The sequence below is a fragment of the Urocitellus parryii genome, chromosome 3 (genome assembly GCF_045843805.1).
Source record: "Urocitellus parryii isolate mUroPar1 chromosome 3, mUroPar1.hap1, whole genome shotgun sequence".
Classification (NCBI taxonomy): domain Eukaryota; kingdom Metazoa; phylum Chordata; class Mammalia; order Rodentia; family Sciuridae; genus Urocitellus; species Urocitellus parryii.
Genome location: NC_135533.1, coordinates 205,613,662 through 205,637,587, shown reverse-complemented (window position 1 = coordinate 205,637,587; position 23,926 = coordinate 205,613,662). Strand labels below are relative to the sequence as shown.

At 57.3% G+C, this 23,926-nt stretch overlaps 2 protein-coding genes across 2 annotated transcripts; one reads left to right on the top strand and one right to left on the bottom strand.

The window, feature by feature from the left end:
* Positions 1 to 4,937: 4,937 nt before the first annotated feature.
* Positions 4,938 to 12,461, top strand: Hsh2d (hematopoietic SH2 domain containing). The gene is made up of 6 exons (XM_077795720.1): positions 4,938 to 5,041; positions 6,495 to 6,640; positions 7,574 to 7,663; positions 8,549 to 8,714; positions 9,489 to 9,646; positions 11,951 to 12,461. The coding sequence occupies exons 2-6, from the start codon at positions 6,516 to 6,518 to the stop codon at positions 12,459 to 12,461; spliced, it is 1,050 nt and encodes a 349-aa protein (XP_077651846.1). The 5' UTR covers positions 4,938 to 5,041; positions 6,495 to 6,515.
* A 2,240-nt stretch (positions 12,462 to 14,701) lies between these two features.
* Cib3 (calcium and integrin binding family member 3) lies at positions 14,702 to 20,994 on the bottom strand. The gene is given in 7 exon segments (XM_026390069.2): positions 14,702 to 14,723; positions 16,133 to 16,328; positions 17,290 to 17,316; positions 17,319 to 17,436; positions 18,963 to 19,074; positions 20,700 to 20,734; positions 20,944 to 20,994. Coding segments are annotated over 7 exon segments (561 nt in total).
* Positions 20,995 to 23,926: the final 2,932 nt, after the last annotated feature.

Here is a 23,926-nt window from a genome sequence, read left to right as displayed (position 1 = left end):
CAGAGTGGAAGGGCCTGGAGGTTCGGGTGGTTTCCCCGGCCCTGGAGGGCAAAGCCGGGGAGGGCGACCACCACTGAGCCACACTCCTGACCCTTTTTCTTTCTTTTTTGAGACAGGATCTCACTAAGTTGTCCAGGCTGGCCTCAAACTTGCCATCCTCCTGCCTCAGCCTCCCAAGTAGCTGGGATTACAGGCGTGCACTACCCAGCCTGGGAAAATATCCTAAATTGCAAATGCAGAGAACCGGCCACCCTACCCAACACCCCGGCCCAGCCTCGCCCTCCTTGAGCGTGCTCAGGACCCTGCCTTAGCTTGGTGGGTGGCCAAGCGTCTAGCACAGAGCCTGGCCCACACTGCGGCTGGACCGCGCTAGCGCTCCATTAAATACTACGCTGAACGGGAAGAGCAGAGGGTTGTTGGCGGCACCCTTCACGTAATGGTAAACTGGAGCCATTTGAGTCAGGGACCTTCTGTGTTTGCCCCCACAGCCTCAAATCCCCCCCCCAGTGAGGTCACGGGATTCCTTGACTCCCTCAGTCCTCCCTTATACCTGACCACTCGTGCAGCAGGTCACTAGATTGACAATAGATTTCTTTCTTTCAGAGTTCTACTTTTCTTTTCCTCCTCCTCCTTCCTCCTCCTCCTCCTTCCTCCTCCTCCTCCTTCCTCCTCCTCCTCCTCCTCCTCCTCCTCCTCCTCCTCCTCCTCCTCCTCCTCCTCCTCCTCCGGTACTAGAGATGGAACCCAGGGGGTGCTTTACCACTGAGCCACAGCCTCAGCCCTTTTTATATTGTATTTTGAGACAGGGTCTCGCTAAGTTGCTGAGGCTGGCTTTGAACTCGCCATCCTCCTGCCTCAGCCTCCCGAGCTGCTGGGGTGACAGGCGTGCTCCACTGCTCCCAGCACAGAGGGTTTTTTCTTTTCTTTTTAGGAGTCGATTTGCCTTATTCCCAGGGACTGAGATGATGAGGGGGCGGGCCTGGGGGTGGCTCTGTTGCTAGTGTCCCCTTGAGAACTCACATCTTGAATTTTGTTTGAGGAACACTGTATTGAGATGTCCTCACACCATACGGCTCTCCCACCGAGACCTGCAATTTGGGGGCTCGTTAGTGTCCACAGAACTGTGCCGCCACGCCCACAAGGAGTTTTAGGACGTCTTTGTCACCCTGCCCCACTGGTTATCCCGAGCCACCACCCGTCTGCTTCCCGGCTCTGTAAATTCACCTGTTTGGGACATTTCCTCTCAAAGGAACCCTGCGCCGTGTGACCTTTCACGGCAGGCATTTGTCACTCTGCATGGTGTTTTCAAGGTTCATCCATGCTGTGGCACAGGTGAGGGTCCCATTCCTTTTCATGGCACAGTAATATTCCATTGTGTCGTGCTAAGGTTTGGATATGGCTTGAGTGTATCCCTCAAAAGGTTCCTGTGCCCAAAATCGGTCCCCGTGTGGCAGTGTTGTGCTGGCACCTTTATGTGCCCTGCCCGCCTGCCCGGTGGCCACCCACGGGGGCTGCCAATGTGACAGCGCCCGCTGAGGCCTCCAGATCGCCCCCTGGAAAGGCTGCTGAGAGGAGGAGGGCCCCGGAGCCCCAGCCCGGCCGTCCCCACCGCAGTGACACCCCTTCCCCTGGGGGCTGCGTGTTCATGGGTGGACTGCAGACATGGGGGGGAGGACTCTGCGGTGACATCCTGAGGACGCCAGTGTGTGGAGGCCCACGTCCCTGAGTGGTCAGGGGAGTGAGTGGGGCCTCAGGGTCTGGGCCAAGAAATGAGACCCTCGGTGGCCAGGCTTTCCAAGTGACAAAGTCCCACAGGCCCCTCCTATCCTCTTCCCCACAGTCTGCCCCACACCTTCAAGGAGCCAGCCCAGGAGCTAGGGAGGGCATGGAGGATCAGAGAAGTAGAGCCAGTTGCCCAAGGTGGCCCAGCCTGGGAGGTCCAGAGCCTGCGTCAACCCCAGCCAAGTCCAAAGACACTGGACCAAGTCACCACACAGAGAACTGATGCCGTTGCTAACTGAGCCCATGTCCTTCCTCGAGGCTTCCCTCCTGTCATCTTTATGTGACTAAGAGGATGTGATCCTGCTCAGTTCACAGCTGCAGAAACCGAAGCCCAGAGAGGCTGAGTGACTCATGCAAGGCCACACAGCAGTGAGTGAAAAGCTGGGGTCCCCGTATCTCTTGCTTGAGTCGTTGACCCACAGACTCCAGACCCTCCCCCAACCCACTTCCGTGAGGGAGAGCTGTGGGGAGGCGCCAGCTGGATCCCACAGTGGGGTCTGGGAGGCCAGCTGGGCCAGGCTGATAGGCAGCCAGGAGGACGAGGACGGGCCGTTTCTGCCCCACGAGGAGGAAGTGGTTTTGCCTGTGCACTCAGGGGGCCGAGGGCGGGGGGCAGCCGCACACAGCGGGTCCCAGCTGTCCCTCAGGCCTGCGCCCTGGCCCTCAGAAGAGGGGCTGGGGATGTGGCTCAAGCGGTAGCGCGCTCGCCTGGCATGCGTGCGACCCGGGTTCGATCCTCAGCACCACATACCAACAAGGATGTTGTGTCTGCTGAAAACTAAAAAATAAATATTAAAAAATTCTCTCTCTCTCTCTCTCTCTCTCTCTCTCTCTCACTCTCAAAAAATAAAATAAAATCGGAAGAAACAGCTGAACACCGGAGAGTGAGCAGACTCTGGGCATCCAGCCCTGGACACCAACACGATCCGGAGACACAAGGTCAAGGGCATTTCCGCAGAGACAGTCTGGGGGACCCTGTGCCGGGGTGAGACCTCAGTCCAGTCCAGGCTGGGTCCAGCTGCGGGCCCTGCACATGCTGGGGGCCACCTCCTGCCCCCTTTCTGCCCCCCCCCCCAGTCGGGTGGGCTTCCTCTTGCGTCCTGTGCCCCTTGCCCCAGGTCCCCGGGCTCCTCTGGGACGGCCACCAGCCCTTCCTGACGGGCGTCCACCTGGCAGTGAGGACCTTGGAGACTCGGTCGTCTCCATTGCTGGGGAAAACAGTCACCAGGGGGTGGGGTCTGCCCTGCCCTGGGTCCTCCCTGTGGCCCCCGGGGCTGGCACACAGTAGGTATTCAGGGAAGGCTTGAGAGTCACCTCCCTCCACCTGGGCCGCGGTTGGCTGGGTGGCGCCCCGCCCCGGGCTCACGCTGGAGGAAGCAGGAACCGAGGGCGGGTGCCCTGCCCACGCACCGCCCGGAGCCAAACCAGGCCCGGCCGGCACCCCGGGGTCTCAGGTACCTGTCCCCACCCTCAGCCCCCGCAGGGGTCCCTGCAGGCAAGGAATGGGGGGGCTGGGCCAGCAGCGGGGACAGGGGGCCAGGTCCCCAGGTCCCCGGAGGCAGGAGGATTTTCTGCAGAGCTGGGAGGAGGGCTTCCTGGAGGAAGGGGCACCAGGGCTGGCCCTGGAGCTGGGAGGCGCTGTCCTGGCGGGGGCTGGGGCTCCCGCCCTCCTGTCACCCAGCCCCAAGGCCACCTGGGCAGCACAGTGTCACCCTCCCTCACAGTGGAAATCGGGAGGCCCGGGGCAGCTCAGAGGAGGCACCTGCCTGGCCTGCTCGGCCCTGGGTTCAAGTCCCCGGCTGGGGGGGTGCACAGGAAGGTGGCGGCTGGGGAGTCTGGGACGAGGGCCCCTCGCGGGGGTGCGGCTGGGTGCGCTGGAGCCTCAGCAGCCCCCCCGCTCCCCATGAGCACATGTCCCGGTGCCCTGCCGGGCCGGGTGATGCAGGGACCCAGGGGACAGACGGAACAGCGGCCGTGGGCCTGGTGGTCAGGAAGCCCCGTGGGGGAGGCGGAGACAGTCCCAGCTGCTGGGGGAGTGCGGCGAGGGAGGGGGGAGGAGGAGCCCCGGGGAGGAGGCCCGAGGAGGCAGGGAGGCCGCCCTGGCCTCCAAGGGGAAAAAAAGTTCCTGGGCTGGGCAGAGCTGCTTGGTGCAGACAGAGTCGCGTGTTCCTTAACCAGGGGGCTGCGTCCCGAGGAGGTGTCACTTAGCAGCCCTGTCACCTGCGCAGGCCACGGTGACGCCAGCGCAGGGATTCGGGGATCTAAACAGGGCGAACAGAGAAGGCCCAGGGAGGGCCCCAGGCCCAGGAGTTACTCAGCTGCCGTGATCCTGGGACCTACAGCCCTGTCACCCCGGAATCAGGTCATCTCGCAGCCCACGCCCCCCGGCCTCCGCGGCACCTGAGCAGGTGAATATTATGCCCAGATATCTCCGAAAATACAGGCACAGGGAGGTCAGGTGGCCTGTCACACAGCGGCCGAGGGGTGAGCTAAACTAGAACCCTACTCAGATCATCGGCCTCCAACTCCAGACTCCCTGTTCTCTATTTATTTATTTATTCGTTTAATTTGTTCCTTTTGATTCTCATGACAGTGCAGTGTCTCCGACTTGTCATACATACACGGAGTCTGACCTCCCACCCCAAGATTGCTCATGCTGCAGGGCTGCTCTGGCCCTGGATCCTATATGAACACAGCAAAGTCACATCCCACTCATTCGACTGTTTCTCCAATTCCCATCCCCCTCCCCTCCCTTCATCCCCTTCCTCTAATCCAGTGAACTTCTATTCTTCTCCCCCACCCCCACTTATGGGGTGTGAGTATCCACATATCAGAACATCTGGCCTTTGGTTTTGGGGATTGGCTTGTTTCGCTTAGCATGATAGTGTCCAGTTCCGTCCATTTAGTGACAAATGCCATAATTTCATTCTTCTTTCTGGCTGAGTAATATTCCACTGTGTATATATAGCATAGTTGGCTATTGTGAATCGAGCTGCTATAAACATGGATGTGGCTGTGTCCCTGTAGTCTGCTGTTTTTAAATCCTTTGGGTAGAGACTGAGGAGTAGGATAGCTGGATCAAATGGTGGTTCCATTCCAGGTTTTCTGAGAAATCTCCAGACTGCTTTCCAGAGTGGCTGCACCAATTTGCAGTCCCCCCAGCAGTGTCTGAGTGGGCCTTTCCCCACATCCTCGCCAACACTGAATGTCGCTTGTACTCTTGATGATGGCCATTGGACTGGAGTGAGGTGGGATCTCGGTGAGTCCGTTTGCGGCTCTCTGACCGCCCCAGACGGTGAACAGTTTTCCGCATATTGTTGACCCTTTGTCTTTCTTGTCCCGTGAAGCGTCTGCTGGGTCCTTGGCCGGTTGCGGCTGTTCCTGGGTGTGGAGTTGTGGAGTCCAGCTCTACCGAGGGGCGGTGGGGACCCTCCCTCCCTGTGGGCCGCCTTCCCCTTCTTGATTGTTTCCTTTGCTTCCAAGAAGCTCCAGCTGGACTCCACCCCGTGGCGGACCCTTGGCTTTGCATCTTGTTCTGTAGGATCTTGTTGGGGAATTCCAGGCTCCTTACTGCTTGTCACCGGGCCCTGTCCTTGGGAGCCCCCAGAGACAGAGCCAGACCAGAACCTTCCGACTGCCCGAGGCTGTGGCCGGCGGTGGGCGGTGGGGAGGGCGGTGGGGAGGGCTGACACAGTTATTTACCCTCCGCCTGCTCAGAGTTCCCTGGGCCACACCCCAGGGCTGTGCCTGTCACCTGAGAAAGTCAACAGTGGCTGCTGGGGTCCAGGGCCCTCCCTTGGGAACAGCCCAGCTGCCAGCCTTCCTGACCCCGAGAACTGGGCGGAGCTCCAGGTTGGGGACAGAAACCCCGGGGCACCGGGGACTCCTGCAGGGAGTCTGGCAAATCAGTGCTCTGTCCCCGTCACCTCCCGTCAGGGACTCTCCAACCCAGAGTAGTTGAACTTGAAGTTGTGGGAATGTTGTCGCTGGCACGCGGCAGGGGCGCTGCGGTGGCCGCCACCTTCAGCAGCACTGGTGGCAGGAGCCACTGCAGGCCACATGGCCCCTGGTGTTCAGTGAAACCATGGCAACGGGCTGTTGGCCGTCACCTCCTCAGCCCTCTGGGGACGTTGACACGGACTTGATGTTTACAAGCCGCCCTGCTCGGTGGTGCACAGCTGCGATCCCAGTGACTCAGGAGGCTGAGGCAGGAGGATCGCACGTTTGAGGTCAGCCTCAGCAACTTAGCCAGGCTCTGTCTCAAAATAAAAAATAAAGAGGGCTGGGGGAGGGCTCAGGGGAAGGGACCCAGGCTTCCGTCCCCAGCCCCGCAAAAGCAAAAAGGAAACCAAGCAAAGCCACCTGCTCTGTGCGCGAGCCTTTGGTTTGTTCCATTTTCCGGTGCTGTGGAGGGAGCCGCGCCCGCTGGGCCACCACGCTGCCCCTGAGCGGCGCCCCTGCACCGGAGGCAGTTATTCATAAGGGGGACTCCCAGGTCCCCCTGGCAGTGACCTGATAAGACTGAAGTCAAAGGAAAGGTCCTTGGAGACTTGGGAGCAGTCAATGACTGAATGGCACCGGGTGGGTCTCGGCAAGCCCAGGGCTGGAGCCGGCTGACCCCGGCCAGTGGAGGCCAGCGGAGGCCAGCGGAGGCTTCCTGAGCAGGGAGCAGGGATGGGGGGACCAGCCTGACCCTCCCCTCTCACCCCCAGGTGGCCGCCGGACCGGGAGCCATGGCCGAGGCCGAGCGGCTGCCCCCGCCGCTGCCCCCGCGACTGGACTGGTTTGTGCACACACAGATGGGCCAGCTGGCCCAAGGCAGTGTCCCCGAGTGGTTCCACGGGGCCATCTCACGAGAGTGAGGACACACCCTGCCCTCCCCCGCTGCCTCTTTCTACCCCCAAACCCCACCCGGGCAGATCATCCCTGCAAAATCCTGGGCTCCACTGACACAGGGTGAAGGGGCTCTGGGGCCTCAGGCTGGGGTCCTGCTTCCTCCGTGGGCCTGTTGTGTGACCTTGGCAGGTCACTTCCCCTCTCTGGGTCTCACCTTTTCTCTGCCACCAGGCCAGCTCCCCCAGGCACCCGGCAGCACCTGCCACCTTACCCAGGTGGGTGGCACCAACCAGTGATAGCAGGATGCAGCCTCAGAATCCTTGTTAACACGGTCCCCAACCAGTGGCCCTCAACCTTCAGGATCCAACCAATGTGCAGCCGTCCCTCTGTGTCCACGGGGATTGGTTCCAGGGCCTCCCTCGGACACCCAAATCCCTAGATGCCCAAGTCCCTCTATCAAATGGCATAGCAATTGCCTAAAACCTGCGCACATTCAGAAAGCCAAGAGGGGAGAGAAGGGAGAACGTAGTAGCCATAGTGAACGTGGGGAGCACTCGGGAGGGAGCAGGTCCTTCACACCAGCCCTGGGAATGAGGTTTACTTTCCCCTTAGCTGAGGGTCAGAAAGGGAGAGACACCTGCCTGAGGTCACACAGCCAGTGAGCGGCAGAGCTGAGTTTTGACTTGAAGTGCACCTGCCACAGCTCCTGCTCCATTACCTGGGGCTCTCAGTTCACCCCAGGTGCTTTGATGGGAGGAGATCTGCCCTGGGGTCATTGTCACCAGAGGTTGACTGCCTCTTTGCCTCTGTCCCTGACTATCCCAAGATTTAAAACAACTGGGAGAAAAGTTGGGTTTAGTTTGAAAACCACAAGAGCTGGCCACCATGGCTGTGTGGCCCCCGTGTGCTGGGCAGTTGTGCCGTGGCCAAGTCCCTCCTGTGTGTACATTTCCAGGGCTGCTGAGGACCTGCTGGCGTCAGAACCACTGGGGGCCTTTCTCATCAGGGTCAGTCACAGCCACGTGGGCTACACCCTTTCCTACAGGTAAGGCTTGGGCTGAGGGCAGGGCGGGCGGGGGTAGGCGGGCCCTGGGCTTCTTTGAGAGGGCAAGGGGCGCTGCACACCACAGCTTCCTAGGGAGCAGACAATGTGCAGATCCAGCCAATTTGGCTGGAGGTCATGGCTGCAGGTCTAGCTGTATCCAGCAGATGTAGCTGAATCCAAGGCATGGTGGTGACTTGAGGCCAGGAGCTTCTGGGGATTCTGAGAGTGGCTACTGCCATCCCTCCACCTTCACCATCTAATTAGTGATTCTCTGACTCCTCCTTAAGGAAACCTAGGGCAGCCCAAGGCTTCAGTCCTGATTGGCATCTCAGAGGATTCAGAAGCATGAAACCACTTTTCAACAGGCAAATCCAAAGGATTCTAGGTCAAAGGTTAAACATCAAAGTGTCCCATGAAAGAGTTACAATGGGAAAAACTCAGGCCCGAGTTAGGTACTTGGGCCGGGCTCTGCCATTACAAGCTGTAGGACTTTGGACATGTTACTCAGCCTCTCTGAGCCTCCTGCAAAATCATCGTCTGTAATAAAGGAATACTAATTCATTTGATTAACTGAGCATTTATTGAGCACCTATTGTGTGCTAGGCACACAGCCTTGGACTGGATGGAGCCTGAAATTTCCATTGTACCGAGTTCTAGCCATTCTCTATCCCCAGCCAGGCACTGCCTTCAGCTTTGGCCTGTAACGCTTGTTTCACTCTCGCGAGAATTCCTGAGGCCAGCCTTGGTCACCTCTTGTCATAAACGGGGACACTGAGGCACGGCCGGTTAGGAAGGGCTTGGAGTGGAAGTGGGCGGTGGCTGGGGGGCTGCCGGCTCAGGGGGGTGAGTGGAAGGACGAGCCGTCAGCCCGCAGCGTCTCTGCAGGGCCCCGAACTGCTGCCGCCACTTCATGGTGAAGCTCTTGGACGACGGGAGCCTCGTGATCCCTGGGGAGAAGGCGACGCACGCCTCGCTGGACGCTCTGGTCACCTTCCACCAGCAGAAGCCCATTTGGCCCCACGAGGAGCTGCTGACCCAGGCCTGCGGGCAGGTGAGGGTGGGTGGGATCCTGAGGGCCACGGGGCCCTCCGGGGTCAGGACCTCGGGGTCAGTCCCCTCTCCTGCTTCTGCTGCTGCCACTCCCGCAGTGGGCAGCCCCTGTCGCCGCTGCCCTGTCCTCGCGCGCATGGTTTCACGCTGAGGTCACGGGAGCGCCTGTGTGTGGGGGGTGCAGGTTGCTGCTGTGTAGGGATGACATTGCCTTCAAGGCCCAGAGCGTGGCCTAGAGCCCGAGAATCTGGGGAGGGCAGGATGCAGCTCCTTATAAGGCTCGGTGGGCGTGGCCCAGGCCTTGAGACCCTGGGGAGGGCAGGATGCAGCTCCTTATAAGGCTCGGTGGGCGTGGCCCAGGGCCTGAGACCCTGGGGAGGGCAGGATGCAGCTCCTTATAAGGCTCGGTGGGCGTGGCCCAGGGCCTGAGACCCTGGGGAGGGCAGGATGCAGCTCCTTATAAGGCTCGGTGGGCGTGGCCCAGGCCTTGAGACCCTGGGGAGGGCAGGATGCAGCTCCTTATAAGGCTCGGTGGGCGTGGCCCAGGCCTTGAGACCCTGGGGAGGGCAGGATGCATCTCCTTATAAGGCTCGGTGGGCGTGGCCCAGGGCCTGAGTAGCAGCTGTGGGTGGGGCATGTTTCCTTAGTAGGACCTGGGCGTGGCCTACTTCCTAAAATTACTAGAGGAGAGTCTGGGACCTGCTTTCCAGGATGTGACCAGGACCTCAGTCTTTCCCCTTCCAAGGAACTAAACATAGGTCCCTTGGCCCTGCAGAAGGATCCAGCAAACGTGGATTATGAGGATCTCTTCCTTTACTCCAGTGCACTGGCAGAGGAGGCCACCAGGCCTGTCCCTGGCCTTGGGGAACATCAGAGACCTTCCTCCTGCTCAGTGGCTGCACCTGAGAAGGTATGTGATGGGGAAAGGGACACGTTTGATCTGTGGGAGAGGCAGGAGTAGAGAACGACCAATGGCTGCCAGAGAGACTCTAAAAGGAGGATTTGATCTATAACTAGGTGCCTAAAAGCTGTCCAAGGGAAGGCTCTGAGATTACAATCCAAACGCAGCCTCGGCTCTGCTCCAGCCCCTTGGCATTCCCTTTGTTGTTTGATGCACCAGCTTCCCTCGGGATCTTTCACATGCTCGTTCTTCCTCTGGGCATTTCCCTATGACCGGCCCACTCTGGGCCTTTCCCTGTACTGGCCCCCACCTCAGGGCCTTGGTATGTGCTCTGTTCTCCTCCCCCAGATTTCCATGCCTGGCTTCTCTTAATTCTCCTTCAAGTGTCTCCATCCGTCTGTGGACCTCCAGCGGACCCACCTATTATCCTCTTTATTCCTTGCAAAGAACTCCTTGTGGCTTAAAAAGCCCTTGTTTATTTCTGGGTTTGTTTCCTGAGGGCTTCTCCGGGAGGCTGGGGAGTCCTCCTAGCATGTTCTATTTCTGGGTTTGTTTCCTGAGGGCTTCTCCGGGAGGCTGGGGAGTCCTCCTAGCATGTTCTCCACTGCTTTTCTCACCCCACCCCCCAGAGAAGTCCTGGCATATTGAAGGAGCTCAACTGATGAATCTGTACATGAACGAGTGGGTCCCAGCTTCTTGGGGCAGCGTGGACCTTCAGGTGCCCCTAGGTGGAGGCCTATCCTCCCTCCAGGCCCCTTCTGACAGCTAGTGTGCAGGACATCAGCGGGGGTGCAGGCCCAGGGAGTCGGGAAGGCTTCCTGGAAGAGGCTGCGTAGAACTGGGCTGGGGAGGTCAAGGAGGAGCGATCAGGACTGGCACCCAGGCAGAGGGGACAGCACATGCAAAGGTCCTGGAGCTCAGTGTGTCAAAAACAATAAAAAGTGGGGTTTGTGGATGGTTGTGCAGGTAGTGAGAGGGGAGTTGTCAGAAGGTGGAGCACGGGGTGACGCAGGGGCCTCTGTTCCAGATGTGTGGGGAAGCCCCGGGAGAGCGCCAGCGTGATGACATTGCTGGCTGCCGAGGGAGCTGTGGGGAAGCAGGGTGGAAGCTCCATGAGGTCCCAGCCCGGTGCCCTGGGGCAGGAACAGTGTGAATAGTGGTGACATTTTAGAAGGAAGCTTGCTGCTGGCCTGGGGGGGGGGGAAGGGACACAGTCGTGGGGCGGGTCCCTTGGTTCTCCTTGTTTGGGAGCTGACAGTCCGGAAGCTAGGGAGCAGGCAGGACAGAGGGATGGGGGTGGCGGGCACCTGGCGGAGCAGGTTACTCTAGTGGCTGGCGGGGTCCAGGGTGCCCGGGATGGGCCTCAGCTGTCCCACCGGGAAGGGAGCTGGGCTTTGGTCCTCCACCTGCCGTTAGGAGACCCTCCAGCTCCATTTCCCCTGGAGACTCCCAGGTGAGAAGCCGCCGGCGGTGGCACGTGGGAGCGGGGCTGGGGCTGGAAGCGCTTGGGGCCGGAGGTGGGCAGGGGGGCCGGGCAGCGCTGGCACAGATGGCATCCAGATCCTCTGGGTGGACCAGGGCTTTGCAAATGTCCCTCGGCCACATCCGATCCCCTGCCTGCTTCTGTCCTCCTGGGAGTTAAACGTGGCTTTTAAAAAGGTTTTAAATTGTTTAAGAAACGACCAGTAAACGTCGCATTTCATAGGCAGGTGGCCCCTGGATTCCGTGTCCCTAAACAAGGGTTTGCGGACCCGCAGGAGCTCAGCACGTGGCTGTGCCCGCAGCGTCGCAGACCTCAGTGTGGCCCTGTGACGGCCCTGTGACATGTAGGCTGACACTGGGCCGCAGGTGGGATGGTCCCCTGAGATCATCACGGAGATGAAAGCTCCCTGTGGCTCGGTGACCCGGTGCCCGGTGGGCGGTGCACACCCGCTGTGCTGCCTGTCTCCAAAAGCAAAGCTCCTCTGGGGCACAGTGGGTGGTGGCACCTGCCCCGCTGGAGGCCCTGGGAGTGAGCGCCACCAGCAGAGGAAGAAGTGGCATCGTCGGGCACTGTAGGACACCCGGTGGCCACGATGGCCCGATGGCCCTGTGCTCACGGTCACTGCTCTACACCCGGGCGCATGGGGCTGGGGGACCGCGGCTCAGCTGGCCCAGCTCCTGGGGACACGGGGAGCCACGTGCTGAGACAGGGAGGGAGGGCAGGGGCAGGCCCCGATTCAGAGCTCTGGTGGGTGACCTGGCCCAGGTGTCGCCATCTCTCCTTTGCAGGTCCCCTTGAGGCCAGCCCTGCCCCACCCCGGGACAGCGAGGAAGCCCTCTGCAGAGCCGGGCAGGGCGCCCCCCGGGGAAGCCTCTTCCTCCTGCCCCGCGAGGCCCTTCAGGGAGGCCGGGCAGAGGCTCTGGAGCAGCCTCAAGGCGCTGCCCGCGTCGGGCCGCATCGCGCAGCCGCAGTTCCGCTCCGCCCTGGCGGCCCTGAGGTCATCGCTCCAGGAGGCCAGGCCGGCTCGGGGGACCCCCGGCCCCAGGCCCCGGGCGGACAGCAGGAAGCACTCGGGCGAGGCGGCCTGGAAGGACAGTGTCTCTGGGGACCCGTGTGTGGCCACACCCTCTGACTCCTCGCAGCCCCAGGCCCCGAGACCCAGGGACGCCTCCGCCAGGAAGGCCGCCAGGCCCGAGAGCTGGAGCGGGGCCACCCCGGCGGCTAGGGGCTGGCACCCATTGGTGGCGAGGGCCCTGTCTTCCCGGGAGGCCACGCCGGGGCCCGACGACGTTTCCGAGCCCGCGGAGGACCTGCTGCCTGAGGAGTACCTGCCGCCGCCGCCCTTCGCCCCCGGGTACTGCTAGGGGCGCTCTCCAGCTCCAGGACCTTGGCCAGGGGCCGCCGCTCGGGGGGGGGGGGGGGGGGGGCCTCCCTTTGCCACCGTCCCGCGCGTCTGGTCCTCGGGAGCTTGGGGGACCCAGTCCTGCAACTGCCATCAGGACAGCCTGCCGAGTAATAGCAATCGCAGGAGCAGCCCGGCCAGGGCGCATGCCTGGAATCCCAGCAGCCCGGAGGCTGAGGCAGGAGGACGTGAATTCAAAACCAGCCTCAACAACCCAGCAAGGCCCTGGGGGTGCAGCTCAGAGGTAGCATCCCCCCTCCCCCCCCTTCAGTCCCAGTACGACCAATAGCAACAGTAATAATAATAGTCATGGGGTGGCTTGAGATGCCTACTGTGTGCCAGGCCCAGTGCCAGACCCTCCTCTGAGGTCCATACCTCCAGTTCAACCAACCACAGATAAAAAATATTAAAGACAAAATGTTACCTATCCTGACACGTATGGACTTCTTTTCTTGCCATTATTCCCTAAAAAATACAGTTTTAATAGCTATGTCCACAGCGTCTGCACCTTATTATATATTAGAAATCATCTAGAGATGTCTAAAGTCCTGTGTGTCCATGCACAGGTTATATGCAAACACGGTGTCATTTGCTATAAGTGACTTGAGCATCTGTGGGTTTGGGTGTGAGGGGAGGTCCTGGAACCAATCTCTGAGGATACCAGGAGACCACGGGACATGTTCCTGAGCAAGCCTATGCCGTAGGGCCACTCTCCACATTCTGAAGAAGAGACTGAGGTTCAGAGAGAAGAGGCAGCAGGGTGTGAGCATCGGGATTGAAAGCTGAGCCATTTTGCACCGCCTGAAACCACCCGGCAGGAACCTCCGCCACCACAGAGCTGGGATTTGCCGACTCAGTTCCAAGTATGTTCTCACGCAAGTGGTGGTGGCAAGCGCGGCTACTCACAGCCTCCTCCCTCCTGAGCTTGGTGCACAGTAGGACTTCACCTGCAGCAGCATCATGATATGCAATGTGAGCCCTTCTTTTCAAAAAGGAATGAGCTGGTGAGCACAGTGGCTCACGCCCATAATCCTAGTTACTTGGGAGGCTGAGGCAGGAGGATCACAAGTTCGAGGCCAGCCTCAGCAACTCAGCAAGGCCTTCAGCAACTTAGTGAGTCCCTGTCTCAAAATAAAATTTTAAAAGCACCACAGATGTAGTGTAGTACATCTCTCATCTACAGATGTAGTGTCTGCAAGCCCCTGGGTGTAGTGTCTGCAAGCCCCTGGGTTCCACCTCCAGGACCACCAAAAAAGGAAAAGGAGGAGGTGGCCCGGGCTTGTGGTTGAGGATGGGCTCTGGAGGGAATCCTAGGTCAATGAGCTGTGTGACTTTTGGCAAATCGAGACCTCTCTGGGCCTGGAAAATGGGAAGAAGAGCCGTCACTCCTCAGGAGGAACCGCAAGATGTGGACAAAACCTGGAGTATTGGCACAGGGGTGCTTGATCTTTAGGGGTCAAGGTTGGGGCACAGTGGAGGTGTCCGGGATGGTCCCTGACCTGGCGTTAGGGGCAAGCCCCTTGGATAGACTGGGGCCACAGAAGAAGGTCCTGGGGCAACCCCAGGTGGGTGGCGTGATGCTCCTGAGTTCTCAAGATAAGGAGGTGTGGAGTGAGGCGCTCCTGGGCACGAGCCAGCCACTGCAGATGACTCACTGCGTGCCTTGGTCTTCCTCCACATGCAAACTGTGACGTACCCTGCCCACCTCAGTGAATGCCACTCCTAATCCCTCCCCCTCAGAGGCGTCCCCACGGCAGTGCTGATGAGTCATCAGAGTCTCAGTCCCTTCCACGGACCTGGGGCACAGGGACAGAGGACTGAGCAGCCTGTGGTGGATTCTGCTCAAGGACCACGGGTGGGACGGGGTGTGCCTCCTCTCCCTGCCTCGGTTTTGCCTGTGGAGGCCCACAACACGCCCTCCCGGCCTTCACCGTGGAGAGATCTAGAAGCCAGCTCATCCCTTGAACAAACAGGAGATGTGTGGCCCAGAGAGGGCGAGCCACACCCAAGATCACCCAGCAAAGGGTGATCCAAGCCTGTCCCTCCCCCCTGCCAGGTTGAGGATGGAAAGTGTGTCCCCCAGCAAGGGTGACTCAGTGCCTCGTGTTTATTTCCAGCGCCTACCCCGCCAGGGGAGGCCAGAGTCCACAGTGGGGTGGGGGCTCCCCTGCCCTCCTTGGCCGATCCTTGTGGGCGGTGCTCTCAGATGCGGATGTGGAAGGTGCTGTGTGCAGAGAGAAAAGAGTCAGCCTCAAGGACGAGGCCGCCCGCCCCTGAGTCCCCGAGGCAGGGCCTCTCCAGCAATTGAAGGACCCTCTCAAGCAATTTTTTTTCTTGTCCTTGGGATCGAGCCACCCAGGGCACCTTACCCCTGAGCTGCACCCTGGGTCCTTTTTTCGTAGTTGTAGGAGACACGGTGCCTTTATTTTATTTGTTTTATGTGGTGCTGAGGGTCGAACCCAGGGCCTCACATGTGCTAGCAAGTGCTCTGCCACTGGGCTGCAACCCCAGCCCTTGATCCTTTTTATCTATTTATTTTTTTATTTGGTCTTTTTTATTTTTATTTTGAGACAGGGTCACGCTAAGTTGCTGAGGCTGGCCTCCAACTTATGATCCTTCTGCTTCGGCCTCCAGAATTGCCGGGTTCACTGGCTGCACCACCGTGCTCTGCTGTTGGACCAGGGTTTACATCCCAGCTCCACCCTAGACTTGCCAGGGACTCGGTGTAGCCCTCTGTAAAATGGGGTCAAAGGCTGTTCCTCAGTGGGACTAGAGTGAGGGTGACCAGGCTGAGGTGTGGGGGCACAGAGCCCGGCCAGTGGGTCCTCCCAGTTTTCATTTTTTGATCTCTGTTTGCCAGGAGACCCGTCCTGCTGGGTCAGGTAGAGGAGGTCTTTTTGAGCACTGAAGGACATCATGGATAATAACGTCAAGAACAGCAGGACAGCAGGTCTTACTGATCACCTACTGTGTGCCAGACACCACCCAAAATCCTCCCTATAGGTTAACACAGGGCCCACAGCCTTATTCTGCAAAGAACAAACAGTTGATATTTGTGCAGCAAATCAACTGCACCAAAGCACTCATGGGCCATATGTCCATGCATGGGTGTGGCTTGGGCCAAGAAAACCTTCTTTGTGGCCACAGAATTCTGGATTTCCTACCATTTTCCCTGTCATGGAATGTCATCACTGGAAAATGTAAAAAAAAAAACAAAAAAAAAACAACCTTAGCACACAGAAAGTACACAAACAGGGTGGACGTTGGTCAGCCCTGTGTGGACTCACTCAGCCTCCGTGTCAGCCCCGTGGCTAGGGCTCTGAGTCTCCCCGCAGGCTGCCAAGTCCAGTTGCACAGTCTGTTCACTGCAAAACTATTCAGGTAATGCAGACCCAAGTCCAGCTGTGTGGCACTTGACCAAAGAGCCACATCCACCCACCAGAGGTGCCCGTGGGGCTCCTAATGGTCCCCATTGTACAGATGCAAAGACTGAGATTAGGGAAACTGAGAAAGTTTCCCAAAGGTCACAGATGAATCCACAGAGGAATCTGGAAAAACGGAGTACGTGAACGGTCTCCGTAAGGGCCCCTTGTGCGCATGGAAGTGGGCGGAGTGGGGTGCTGGGGACATCACCTGAGGAAATCAGGAGCCCGCAGAATCATGTTCTGGAAGTCTTCCAGGGACAGCCGCCCGTCGTGGTCCCCGTCAGCTTCATCCAGCACCTTCTCGCACACCATGCTCACCTCCTCCGCGCTCAGCTCCCCCCGCGTCAGCTTGGTCACCGTCTGCTCCAGGTCCCACGCACAGATGTAGTCATCGTTGTTAAAGTCTGTGGCGCAGAGGTGGGGAGTGTGGGAGGGGACCCAGGGGGACAGGCAGGCTGGGCTACCTGTCAGCACATCTGTCCCGGTGTTACAGGAAGGAAACCCAGGCACCGGGAGACCACCCGGACACCACCCGGACCCTCAGGCTGGGATCTGGGCCGTTCTTTGGAGTTGGGCTGGGGCTGCTGGGAGTTCATTCATTCATTCAACAAATACCGTGTGCCAGACTCCATGATAACATTCTCCTTTATTTACTCACTGAACAAGAATTGAGTGCTTACTGTGTGCCAGGCACATCTGAATCAATGAAAAATAGTTATTTTTCATTGATTCACCAAAAGCACATATTGAGGGCCTACTGTGTGTCAGGCACCGTGATAACTTTCATTTTATTCACTCAACCAGTATTTAGTGAACACCTACTACGTGTTGGGCACTAGGATAACTGTTTTTCATTCATTCACTCACGAGCATTTACTGAGTGCCAACTAGGTGTCGGGTTCTGAGGACCTGCTTTACTTTCACTGAGTGATTCATCTCAACAAATATGAACTGAACAGCTAGTGTGTGCCAGGCACAGGAGACAGATGGTGCCCTAGACAGACATTGTCACCACCCCTGGGTATCCCTGGAGAGCAAACAAGAAGTAAACAGAGGAAGGAATGAGAGCCAGCGTTGCCTGGTGTTGGGTGACACAAAAGATCGTGGAACTGGGAGCCAGGGGCAGGGCCTGCTTTTCACCCATCTAGACCTGGAGGGTAAGAAAGGGCCAGGGGAGGTGCTGCAGGCAGAGGTCACGGCTGGGGCAAGGGCCTGGGACAGGTGGCTGGCTCAGAGTGCGCAAGGGGAAGGGCTGGGGGTTCTGGGCGGGCGCCGGGCAGGGCCAGGAGGCCTTGAAGACCTGGGGACACGGCGGTGACGGGGCGCCATCGGGTTGGCTGTCCCCACCCGAGGTCGCGCACTCACCGTAGATTTTAAAAGCGTAGTAGGCCTGAGGTCACGCGGAGCCATCTCGCTCATCACGGAGAACATGTCCAGGAAGTCGTGCAAGGTCATGTGGCCATCCCCGGCCTCGGAGAAGACCTGGGCGATCCTCTGGCGGAAAGGGTTGTCCTGGCAAAGGAAGGACACGGAGGCCACCTCCAGAGCGGGACCTGGCAGGGTCCACGTGGTCCAACCCTCTGCACCTGCCTCCTGTGCCCTCTGCTCCCTTCATGTGTCCCTGGACAGCACCTCAAGCAAGTCCACTCCGCCCCTGTGCTGTGGACCCCCTTCCCGCTCCAGGGGAAGCCACGTGGCCCGGGGAAGGCCAATCAGAGATTTCTGTTTCTCCTACAGCCTTGATTGGCTCCGGCATGAGCATGTGACTCAACCTAGCCAATCAGAGGCCAGAGATTTCTATTCCTTCTACAACGTGATTGGCTCTGGCAAGGGCATGTGACTCCACCTAGCCAATCAGAGGCTGCCCTGGAATATTTTTTGAAAAATTGGGCGAGGGACTTGCTTTCTGCTGCTGGCAGAGCTGCAGAAGCTATACAGGTGGCGGGGGTTCCTTCTGCTACTTTGAGGAGAGGCCACCTGGGACTGAGCCTCTTCCTGAGAGGAGGAGGGGTGGAGGGGTTGTTCCCAAGCTTGTCATCAGAGGTCCTGCTTCTAGCCAGACCTAATGCTAGCCTTTTTCTGCCGATCCACTTCATTCTGTTCCGACAGGCGGTGTCTGTCCTGCTTGCAGTGAAACAGTCTCCTGTCTGCCGTTTCTGTACCCAGAGTCCACAGATTGAAAATGTTCAGAAAACGTGTCTGAACCAAATCTGTGCCAATTTTCTTTCTCCTGCCATTTCCTCCTAAGTGGCACAGTGTACAACTGAGTTCATGGGTGTCCCGTCATCTAGAGAGGATTCCGAGGTACAGAGGGCGCCACAATGGGTTCCATGCAAAAACTGCGCCACTTTGAAGGATTTGAGCATCTGAAGATTGAGATTCCCCAGGGAGTGGCCTGGAACTAGAATTCCCTGTGGCTACCAAGGGGGCGGCTGCAGCCCTTACCCTCAGCCAGCCATGCTCTCTCAGGTTCCCTTCAAAAGCAGAACCTATGCGTCAAACAACCAGCCAAGAAAGACCTAGCAGCTCCTGTTAGGGAACCTCCACTCCCCCAGCTCTCACTGGCCCTTCCCCTGTGACAGCTCGTCTGTTAGAGTCTGTAAACAAGTCAGGATGGCGCCTGGCATTTTGCCAGAGGGAGTGGTTTGTGAAGTAACACCAGCGAGCCATTAAGTGTGGAGATTTCTTATTGGTTGACTGATGTATCTAGTTTATGTTAATTAAGATAAGCTGTGTGGAATGTATAAATACCGCTGTTGTCCTACAATAAACGGCTCCCACTCCTGCTGTATCAATCTACACAAGTTGTTCGTCACCCTCTGGTTATTTTGCTGCAGCCGGACTGTGGCACTCGTCGCCTGCTCTACAACTCTCCGATGCTTTTACGTTGCAGCTGTGTGACATGAACAAGTTCTCTGACCTCTCTAAGCCTCGGTTTTTCTATCTGTAAAATGGGGGTGCTTGTAGCCTCACTGGTAGGTGTGCAACAGGAGATGCTGCTACTCGGTTTCCCCTTCCTGCCCAAGGCCCAGGCATACCTTCAGCTCTGGCATGCTGCCAATGAGCTCGTAGGGCACCTTCACATCTGGGCAGCTGGTATAGTCCAGGGGCACGAGCTGGGGGGCCAGGTCCTGGTAGCGATAGAAGAGCCTGGGGTGGGGAGGAAAAGTCAGGAAAGACTGGAGCCAGGAGGGAGGGGTGACCTGTCCCTCTTCTCTTACACATGCAGCAGTTCACCCCACCCAGAAGGGAGGCGGGGTCCCTGCGATCCCTCAGTCCTGAGGATCCCTCAGTCCTAAGTCTGATCCTCACGCAGAGCTGGCCTCGGGCACTTCAACCCCAACCTGTGGACCAGGCCAAGATGCTGAGAAGAACCAAGGCTGGGGAAGACTAGAAAGAGGAAAGCCAGCTAGAGAGAAGGAAGGACTTACTGGAGGAGGGGCCTTTGGTGTGGGGCTTAGAAGTATGCATAGGAGTTTGCCAGGAAGACAGATTTAGGAAAAGGGAGGTGCTGATGGCTGATCATTTCACAACAAGCCTCCGGAGACTCCTCGGTTAAGCTCTGCGTTTCTGGACTTGGTTACACTGTTGGCAAGACCCTGCCTACTGACCCCTTCCCCGGGTTCTCACAGTTTCCCTCTCTCCATAATGGGGCAGGGCTGAGGCGACAGAGAGTACTCCGATCTTTTGAAAGGACAAATGAAAGGCATTTTGCAAAGCCCTGAATGCCACCACCACTGCCCGGGCCGTAAAGCCAGCTCTCTGCTCCGCTGGCCACCCTCATCTGGTGACACTGTACCTTCCTTGGTGCGTGTGAGAGGCAGCCTTGCAGAGACCATCTTTGATGACCCTGAGGTCCCCAAGCTGTTAGGGACTTTCTCTGAGGAGGCTAGAAACTTGACACAGGCACCTGGAACTTCAGTCCCCAAGGCCAGCTCCCGGCAGGTGCCCTTAGGCAACATCCTGAGTTTGGGTCTCTGGTCCCCTTCCCACTCTGAGCCTCCGTTGTTCCGTGGGACACTTTAGAAGGTTGGGACAGAGCCCTGTGGCCTTCAATCTCCTTGGGGCCCTGCACATCTGCCCCTGGCCTGAGATCAGCCCAGCCCTGTCTGAACCTCAGTTTCCCCAGCAGTAACCCGATCGTGATGGCCAAGGTGACCCCGCCAGCTGTCCTCACTCCCCAGACAATGGGGCTCACTGGCGAGGAGTGTGCCCATTAATAATGGATGCCCGTGCCCACACAGCTGGGGCGTTGGCCACGATCGCTCTGCAGCTGAACCCCAGCCAGCTTGGGTTTCACAGCTCCAAGTTCATGGGCCGGGGCCCCCGGACAATGGCCCCACAGGCTGAGTGATGACGTGGGCCACTCATCTGTGCCCATCTCGTTGGGCTCACGCCAGGGACCTGCAGAAGCCCCGGGTCACCTCCACACACCCTCACTTTGCTACCACCAAGTCCCAAGCTGGCTCTGGATTCTGCCCCTGGTCTTCCAGCCTCCAGTCCCAGCCTCCACACACTGGCCCCGGGGAGATGACTCCACATGGGACCCGCCCCTCCCTGCTCACACCCTCCAGGGCTCCCTGCCACCTTCGGGACAAAACCTAAACTCATCCGCATAGAGACTGTGACAAAGGACAGGACATGACTCCTGAGCTTCCCGCCTGGTCCTCCATCCTCCGACCGTGACTGAACCTCCCCCCCATCAGCGACACTGATGACCGAGGGCATCCGAGGGCAGGGGATGGCCGTCTCCCAGCACTTCCTGCAGCACTGACCTCATGATCTCCTTCCTGGTGAAGAAGGTGCAGTCCTGCGGGGAGAGGTGTCCGCTTGACCAGACCCTGCCCCTGGGGCCTCCTTCCCCCGCCCCCTAGGGCCACCCCAAAGCCACCCCGATGGCCGATGCCATCCAGAGCTTGGCAGGAGCCTTGCTGACTGCAGCCCAGATGAAGGGGAGCTGCGCCATCCCCAGGCCAGGAACCCCAGCCATGGCCCCCAGGCCCCCCGCTGGCCACCCACCTGGTAGGCTTCCAGCTGCTCGTGGGTGAAGATGGTCTGTTTGTTGCCCATATGGCGAGACGGAAGGACGGACTCCAGGACAGACTCCCCAGGGCCACGCGGGTCACCAGACTGCTACACGCCGGTGTCCGGGCAAATCTTCCTGCCCCGGCTGTCACCTGCCCACCCGCCCCATCACCCCCAGCCTGTGAGACTCAAGTTACAGCCAAGCTCTCTGGGCAACCACCCATGCATCCTCGGGCAAGAGGTCACAGAGCAGCCCTCCATGTCCACCACCACTGGGGGTGGCCAGGGGTCTAGGGCACCATCGGGAACCAGGCAAGGGGGTAGGAGGGCTGTGGGCACATCCAGCTCAAATCCCAGAGTTTGCTCACTCGCTGTGTAGCCTTGGGTAAGTCACCTGACTTCTCTGGGCAGAAATAGAAATAGAAATTATATTAGTACCTCCATCATTGGGTCACACTGTGGATTTAAATAGATGATTGATGGCTGGGTATAAGCCAGTTCCAGGCACTGGGGATATAATGGTGAACAAGCTAGATGAGGTTCTGAGGTGTGCACCAGGGTGGTGACGATGATGATGATGATGATGATGATGATGATGATGATGATTAAGTGTTGTGTTATGACTTGAGGAAAGTGATCCAAGGTCAAAGCTTGAGAAGCAGTGGGTTAAATCACACCAGACTGAGTTCTCTGTCATTGGATTTATCTGGGCCTTTGACATTCTAAGGGGCACCGTGCACCTGCAGGGAGAAGATGCTGGGTAACAGCTGCTGAGGAGCTGGGGTGGAGCTCAGTGGCACAGCCCTGGCCTGGCAGGCGCACAACCCTGGTTTCCATCCCAGCACTGCAAAATAAATACATGAGCAGGTCCTCCTGGGCAGAGAATCTGAGGGTCTCAGGTCCCTGGCAGGCCCTCCATCCCCTTCTCCCTCTGGGCACCACCCGTCTTTCCACTTCCCCCTCCTGCTCAGTGTTTGGCTGTGCCACACTCCAAGTCCCCGGGAACACTCTTGGGTCTTCCCTCTCCCTGTCCTCCCTGGACCATTGCAAGTCCTCCTGGCAGGCTTCCCCGCCCCAACCTCACCAGCTCTTTCCTACCCCACTCTGCACAGTCATGTGTCAACCATGGCTCTGATCAAGCTTTAAAGACCTTCCAAGGGCACCATCGAAATGAAAACAAAAAACCGACAATACCAAACGTTGATGAGGATGCGGAGCAACTGGAACTCTCATACACTGTGGCTGTGGAGGCTTTAGAAAATGGGCTGGCAGGTTGATTCTTTTCTTTTTCTTTCTTTTTTTTTTTAAATAGAGTTCAGCCTATTTGCACATGACTCTGCAATCACATTCCTGGGTAGTAACCTGGGGAATGTGAAAACCTATGATCAACCAAGAGTGAACCTTAATGCAAACTACAGACTTTGGGGGACAATGACATGCCGATGTAGGTTCATCAATTATAACAGACGTACAATACTTTCTTGCAAAGGGGATGTTGATAATGGGAGTCTATGTAGGTGTAGGAACAGGGAACATATGGGAAATGGAAATCTGCGTACATTCTACTCAATCTTGCTATGAATTAAAATTGCTCTTTTTAAAAAATCTAATCAAATATTTTGGAAATTCTGTCCACACAAAAACATGTAATACCCACAGAATGGGAGAAAATATTTTCAAATCATAAATCTGATGAGGGACTAGTATTCCTAATACATAAAGAACTCCTACAAATCAACAATAAAAAGACATGCATAACCCAAGTAAAAAAATTATGTATGCTCAGCAAAAGAATCCAGACCTAAATGGTCACATATTGAATGATTTCATTTATATGAAATGTCCGGAATCTGTTTTCTGTTCTCATGGGGTTAGGGGAATGAAGGAATTTTAGGGGGCGGGGGCAGGTGATAGAACTGTTCTCTATCTTTATCGTAGTGTTGGATATGTTAAAAGTTTAGGCAAATTAACTTCATCACAATTACCTGAGCAAAGAATGGTGGGTGAATCAGCCCTCAGAACCAAAAGAGGTTCAGAGAGCTCCACCCAGCCACTTGGGCATAAACAGCTTGATGGGGTAGGGCTGGGCATTTGCCTTATTTGGGCATTGCTTATTGGTTGGAAATTTGTGATTGATGGAAGCTTGGCTGCTATGATTGGTTGAGACTCAGCTCTTTGTTGCAAGAACATACTCTTTTTTTTTTAGGTTGTGGTTTGTTTACATACTAAGTTAGTTTGCAGTTGGCTAGGTAGGGACTCAAGATTCAGAAGCTGCATTAGGCCAAATTTAATTGAACAAGAATACATTGCCTGTATTCTTTTGACAAAACTCATAGAATTACTCCAAAAGGGGTGATTTTTTTTGCATGTGAATAAATATTTTTAAATGAAGACAATAACAAAACAAGACCTCCTTACTCCTGTCACCTCCTGATTGCAGTCCACATTCCTTGCCTCATCAGACACTTGGTGATCTGGTTCTGTGCCCCCACGACTGACAATTAATTATCAATTAGTATGAGCACTCTCTGTGTACCCTCCTCTTCCTCCAGGTCTTGCTGATACATCCGTGAGCAAAGCCACACATGTGCTGTCATGGAGCTCACATTCTGGGGCGGCGTAAGTACATAACTAGTCAGGAGTGCTAAATTCCAAAATGAAATAACAAGGCTGGGAGGGAGAGGAAGGTGGGCCACATGGATTGGGAGGGGAAGATTCCTCTGATGGGTGGCATTTGAGTAAATGACCTGAAGGAAGTGAAGGGACAGGTTACATGGGAAGAGAGTTTCTGGCAGTGGGCACAGCTCGTGCAAATGCCCTGTGGTTGTGGCAAGCTTGAGGACTAGGAAGGCAGCCCCTGCTTCCCAGAGGCTCTGTGAGCACTAACTATGATTACTCAGCTAGTGTCCACAATGACCAGAGGCTGCTTCTAAGACATCCTATCTCCAATGATGGTGTCTTAGTCCATTTTCTGTTG

Excerpts from the sequence above, each read along its gene's own strand:
- Hsh2d (XM_077795720.1), top strand. The coding sequence starts at position 6,516 with ATGGCCGAGGCCGAGCGGCTGCCCCCGCCGCTGCCCCCGCGACTGGAC. Across the intron at positions 7,664-8,548 it reads GGCTACACCCTTTCCTACAG|GGCCCCGAACTGCTGCCGCC; the intron begins GTAAGGCTTGGG and ends GCGTCTCTGCAG. Across the intron at positions 8,715-9,488 it reads TGACCCAGGCCTGCGGGCAG|AAGGATCCAGCAAACGTGGA; the intron begins GTGAGGGTGGGT and ends TTGGCCCTGCAG.